This window comes from Frankliniella occidentalis, unplaced genomic scaffold (genome assembly GCF_000697945.3).
Source record: "Frankliniella occidentalis isolate FOCC.00 unplaced genomic scaffold, Focc_3.1 Scaffold35, whole genome shotgun sequence".
Taxonomy (NCBI): Eukaryota; Metazoa; Arthropoda; class Insecta; order Thysanoptera; family Thripidae; genus Frankliniella; species Frankliniella occidentalis.
Window position 1 is genome coordinate 1,766,509 of NW_026267165.1, and position 6,368 is coordinate 1,772,876.

Here is a 6,368-nt window from a genome sequence, read left to right on the forward strand (position 1 = left end):
CACGCCACACAACCAAACCGAAGAGTCCTTCGCCGGCTGGTCGACAGGGGAGGAGAGGAGGCGGGGGGTTTCCTTCTGGTTGGGACAGTCGTGGGGAATCTCTAAAAGTAGTTTACGCGGACTGGGGTGCTCAGAGGTCAAGCGTGACACCGAGTGCACCTCTGGCCCGACCTGGCCCGACCTGGCCCGACCCGACCGCCCGCTGCTGGAGGATTTGAGCGGAATTGGACCGGGTCACCTCCAGACCAGACGGCCGAGGCGCTCCGCAGCGCTGCGGTGTCTCGGCGCACGCCCCTGGGGACACATTGGGAGCGAGGCGCTGTCATCGGTATATCATGGCAAATGGACGGCTGACACTGAGGGAGGAGGAGCGGTACAGAGTGGTGGTGAGGGGGTTAGGGGGGGGCTGGCAAGTGCTAATGACCGGGCAGCTGAGACAAGAGAGAGAGAGAGAGAGAGAGAGAGAGAAGAAACAGGGCAGCTGCCTGAAGGGAGGACCGGAAGGCCGGAAGGCAGGCTGAAGCAAAAGTACAGAGGGAGATAATAAGATAGTATTAACAGAAAGAGCTAGTACGAGATAGAGAGAGAGAGAGGGGGGGGGAGAGAGAGGGAGGCGGAGGGTGATACAGTGAGAGAGATGAGAGGGGGAGGAGAGAACAACACATTGAGGTGAGAGGGGACCCGAGCGGGGCAGGGCGGCGGGGCGCTGCTGGGCGCTGCGGGGCCGGCTGGGGTCGCTGCAGTGTCACTGGCCCGATTTAATAATTCACCGTCCGAGTCCCGCACCGGCGTGGCGTGGCGGTGCGGGCGGGGTGGCGCTGCGCAGGGCGGCAGAGGTTAGGTGCGGCCCCGCCACGCCCTGCCACGCCCCGCGACCAGCCAATACATCAATAAGGAAAGCGCCGCGCACGTTTGCAGAACGACCGGCCACCGCGGTGCGTTTCATCAGCAAAGTGACATGAAAGAGTAACGTTTTGTCCCCTTCGGAATTGAACAAAAATAATGTGGAAAATGTACAAGAGGCAGAGCGTTGTAGTTCCATATTATAAACGCTGCACATTTCGTGCAGTGTGAGTGGCATGAGCATGACGTGACGGTCCGCACGACGTTTTCCCATGAGGAAGAGAAAGTTTTGTTCTAAAAAAGGGCACGTTGTCGTGCACATCCACACCGCACACAAGGCGGAATGCATAATTTTATGTTCCTAGAAGTGGACAGTTCGGAGGGTTTCCGTGTAAATCAAAAAGAACGGACCAGCCCCGACCCAGCCTCCAAGTCCTTATTCAGACCTTTCAATGTTTAGCCAGATATAAGACAGAGCTGATGACAGAACTGTTTAAAGGCAGGTACGGATACTGATAGGCCGTCTGAAATAATCAATTACGCACGGTAAAAATATGGGTCAGAAAACGACTGAAAGTTAGCTAAAAAGGCCAAGTATATATTGGCTATACTTCGCAGCGACAGTCACCAAAATAATTGCTTCAATAAAAAAGCTAAAGATACACTTATTCTGACCTAGTCTAATAAAACAGGGCGTTCGTACAACTAAGCAAAATTTCGTAAGGATGTTTTTAAGACAGCAGTGTTTGCTTGCTTTTGACGGTTCCGGGACAACGGCCGCAGCAGGCGCGACGGGCGAGGTGTGTTGGTGTGTTGGTGAGTTGGTGAGTTGGTGAGTTGGTGTGTTGGTGTGTTGGTGTGTTGGTGTGTTGGTGTGTTGGTGTGTTTGCAGTCGCTCGCAGAGAGGCGCCCCTACCCTACCTCATTAATGCCTCATCGAAGAACACAACACAACAACTTGGCGGGGCTGGGGGTCGGGCACAGCACCGCCCACCAGGACACCAGTCAAAAGGCAAACCCAGTTTTTGTTTTTATTCTGGCTGCGAATAATAGCAACAGTACTGACATCGAGTCGTGGGAGGCAGCTAAAAAATCGCAATGAAAACACCGGCTTGGAATTTAGAACCTTTGCTTGAAAGCCAAGCACTTTTTCTGCTCGGTTTTAAAGCAGTCGTGTCGATTTCCATGCAATCGTGCTACAGAAAAAAGACACGGAAGAAAAAGAAGCGTAGCAACGATAGAGCAATTTCCGAAACGACACAGAGCCCGAGAGAGGGTTGCAGTATACCCTCGCGCGCAAGACTCGCCTCTGCTGCAATCAATGTGAGGAGCAGCGCCCCAACGGATGGTGATGTCAAAGCCTGCATGCAGCTCTCGCGCCGCTCCGCCCCGCCGCCGCCGCCCCCGCACCGCCACGCCTTGCCGCGGGCCGCTTGGGGCTGGGACGCAATCAGGAAATGAACTCGCGCAATTAAGATATTCTAGGCTGAGAGGAACGTCTTCAGCTGCATGCTTTAGCCGTACCGCAATCTCCTTTCCGCTCTTCTCCCACTTTCTACTCCCCCCCCCCCTCCTTCACCAGGCGAATCACATTAAGCACAGGAGCAGCAGCGGCGTGACTCTCAAGTTGACAGAGGCAAATGAAAAGCTCTTTTTCTTCTTTCGATATTCGCAGCCAGCTGCCGAGTCTAATCAAACTAATCGTCCTGAGCAAACGGGTTCTTCGAGCGGGGTGCCTAGCTCGAGCTGCCTCCCAGATCAGGGCTTCTGCGAGGGTGACTTTGAGGTACTCAGCGTACCTCACCTCCACACGGTAAGTCAGAAAGAGCTCTGCAGGTTGTAAGCGGTGTAGCACATTTAAATACCAGTGCCCTAGAAACTCTGGTGTCTTACTGCGTCCCGATCATTTTGAAAGGCAATTTTTCAACTACCGTGTTCGTCTTTAGACTTGATCTGATAGTAGAACTGTACAACATATGACCATAAAATTTTCAGAGCGCTAGCTCAATTCGTCCGTGAGTTATCGTGCAAACAAACAAAACATTAAAATGAAATTTAAGCTAGTGAAAAACTGGGCTTCGCTATCGCGCATCCAATAAATGGCCCGAGGCCCCATTACTTTGAGTACTACCTGCTCATATTTTTTCACATTTCTCTACTTTTCCCCGTCGGATACCCTCTCCTTCCAGCGTGCACTTCCGTTATGACAGAGATACTTCACGGCCGGACCCCTGGCAAACCTTGGAAGCGCCGGAGAAGTTTCCAGCAGCTTTATGCCTCAGTGCCCCTCCACCTTTCTCTTTACCTCGCCCCCTCCTCCCTCTCGCCTTGCTCACACACTTCCGAAAGGACGGCCCAACCGCCCCCCCCCCCCACCTGACTCGGCACTTCTCGCCGACATTCCCCTGACGATGTTGACCGACAACCTAGGGATGCAACGCCCGGCACTTAATTGGGACATCGATAAATCTGCAGCGCACTAAAAACCCATCCCTGTGCCCTGCACGACAAAAAAAATAAATATAATTAATCCATGAAATGTGCTTAAAAAGCATGCTAGCGTTATCATTTCTTTTGCGATGATATGGTATGATGAGTATTTCCACTGTATATCTTAGAGTTTCTATAAACACAGCAAAAAAAACTTCACATAATACATCAACACAAAAACAATCTAGTGGCAATATTCCATACGGCACCTGTGCCATAGAAAATTTCACACAACAACGGCCCCTGCTGCTGCTGCCACCAGCGGGATTTCCATAACGGGATGAATACATATATTTTCATACTCCCGATGCAAATGAGAGTCAAATGAATGAGTGTACACGATGGGTCATACGCCCCACCCCCGCCCGCGCACCGGCCGCCGCACTTAACCACAAGCGGCTGGTGTGGCGTGGCGTAGCGTGGCGGGCTTGCTTTGTGGTCCACGTCATGATGCCAAAGAGGCGGGTTATTATACCGACACAGAGAGAAAAATAGTCATGGAACAGGGGGAAAGGCGATATGAGCGTGCACTAACGTCTGAAGTTTTCAACGGGCCAGACTAGCATGAGTTAAACACCGTGTTGGACCCTGGCAAGTGTGTTTTAAAGGACAAACATTGTAAAAGTGTTACGAAAAAGCCTCTTTAACACTTTCCGTGCGACGGGTCCACACCCGTGGACCCGCAAAATAGTCCCTTCCGTGCGGCGGGTCCACGGGTCCACACGGGTGGACCCGACACAAATTTTCTCTGTAGTGCCGAGGGCCTAACCGAGTATTTTATTAGGTTTTAGAGCAAAAAATATTTTTTCGAAAAAAAAAAACCCTCCGCCTGTGGGTAGATGCGCTTAAAAAGGGCCCCGCACGAAAAGTGTTAACGAATGATGCACTTACAAACCTACGTGCAACAAAGAAGGGTTTTATACGAACGTAAACAATACAAATAAATCTGTCTGTATTACAAACAATTCACATGCCTGTAACAAAACTTATCTTTGTACTACGAGCATATCTGTTTTGATCAGTATCTCTACGCGTCATGATCTATCTCACTCACCTTTCTTGAGCACGTATATGCAGGGGTGATCGTACAGGAAGTCGCGGAAGGAGTTGCACTCGGGGTCCACGGTAGGCTCCCGGCACAGGCAGGTGGGGTTGAAGAAGGGGAAGGCCTGCAGGGTACGCAGAGCGGCCTGGCACTTGGTTACAGTCACGGTGGAGCAAGCCACTGCAAACAGACAAAACATCAATCCAACGTAAAGAGAAGGTTTTAGAAACAGAAAAATATGCACTGTGACACTGCTAAACATTAGTAGCTGAATGTGATAAGCACTGCTCCACATGACCAAATTTTTAGCAGTACCCTTAATATAAACTACGAAATGTATAGCACGCCTGCTATAATTCTCTAATGAAGAGATTAAATAAGGTACCCCCTTGTATCTAACTTGAAGGAGTAAGTGCTAAACGTTAGGGATCTTCCAGAAAGCACTCATTCGGCTACTTAACGGAGCAAGGCGCCTGCGAGATCCAGGGTAGGCCAACCCGCAGGACACGCATGCACTGCAGGCAAGATGTTGCCTACCTACTAGGCGCTATGACCTGCATTGACTGAAAATGGCAGGGCAGGCAGGCAAGAATGTGACAGCACCGGGAAAGTAAATGTAGGATGGTTTCAATGCGTTTACAAAGGCATTAAAAATTAGCACTTCTACAAAGGCATTAAAACTGCCCAAAGGGGTTAAAATTTAATGCCTTTAAACACTTTCGTGCCTTTGCAAAGGCAAACTAAACACCCCCTAAGAAAGGCATTCGGTCCTACCCGGCCCTACCTTTGTTTTCCAGTGAGTCACTGTTATTCAAGGAATGTGAATTTCGTTTCGATGTGAACCGTGTCACGTTCGTTTGGGTGTTGTGCCACATGTGTTTAAAACGTGACACGGTCAAGCTTGTCGATATTTTGAGCATCGATTCACGCTGAGTCACGTTCAAACGAATGTGACACAAAATTCCAACGAACGTGACAGGTTTCACATTAAAACGAATATGACATCACATTCCTTGAATATCAGTGTGAGGGTCCCCCAATATTCATCCCATCCTTCATATTTTTTTTCAAATTTGTTCTCGTCGCGCGGTCCGTGCCGTAATGAGGACAAACTGGGATGAAAAGCAGCCAAACTGGCGGCGGTACGAGGTGTGGGGGTGGGGACGAAGCCCTCGACCCACCCGCCCTCCCCCCTCGAGGTCTTATCAACTGTCACGGGGTATTCCTGGAACTATGATCAATGAGTCGCAGGGGTCCCCAACACTGCACCGCTCCGTACCCGACCGGCCAGACCCGACCCTGGCTTCTTCTACCCGCACCTCTCACCTGACCGACTCTGTGCTGCGCATGTGACCCACTTCAGTACAGCGCTCAGAGCAGCCACCCCCGCCCCATAACAAACATGTTTACAACTTTTCGACATGCGTGGTGTGAGAAAATGAGACACGATTCAATCTAGCATTAAATACCACAAGTACTCACTCAGTACTTTATAGCGGGGTTGCAATAGTCGGTCCACCATGCTCCGCGGACCCACAACCTATTCTCTCTCTTAGCAAGGCGCACGTGGCACCATCACCTTTCTTTGTCGAATTCACGAGCCGAGTTCCGGCCGCCATCGAATCACTGATTGCTTGCCAAGCTGCTCTCCTCTCTCAACTTTCGCAGATGAAAAGTTTCGAATGGGCGGGACAGCGTGTTTCCGGTCGCACGCGCGCCACCAAGTTGCTTCCGGTCGCTGCGCGCAGCCGACGCATCGCGCGCCGCGACTCGGGGAGGACCGCGAGAGGACGCCGCGAGCAAATTGAGTTGCCAAGACTTTTTGTAATGCGTTATTGTGCGTTTGAATGGCGCGCGGCGCGCGCCGTTCGGATGAACTCTCTTTCTCTGTCTCTCTCCGCCTCAGCCGCCGGACCTCGAGCGTCGTCGCAAGCCACAAGGAGGGGAAAAAAATAAAATAAAAAGTAAAACGCGGGAAAAAGAGAATGAG

General features: G+C 51.1%; 1 protein-coding gene across 2 annotated transcripts in view; it reads right to left on the reverse strand.

Annotated features, from left to right (window-relative positions):
• The window catches only part of LOC113212487 (uncharacterized), a 215,068-nt gene that overhangs the window by 70,054 nt on the left and 138,646 nt on the right, over positions 1–6,368 (reverse strand). For both annotated transcript variants that reach the window (XM_052266156.1, XM_052266155.1), the window contains exon 3: positions 4,388–4,558. In XM_052266156.1, the coding sequence (XP_052122116.1) occupies positions 4,388–4,558 (171 nt within the window). The remainder of the gene's footprint in view (positions 1–4,387; positions 4,559–6,368) is intronic.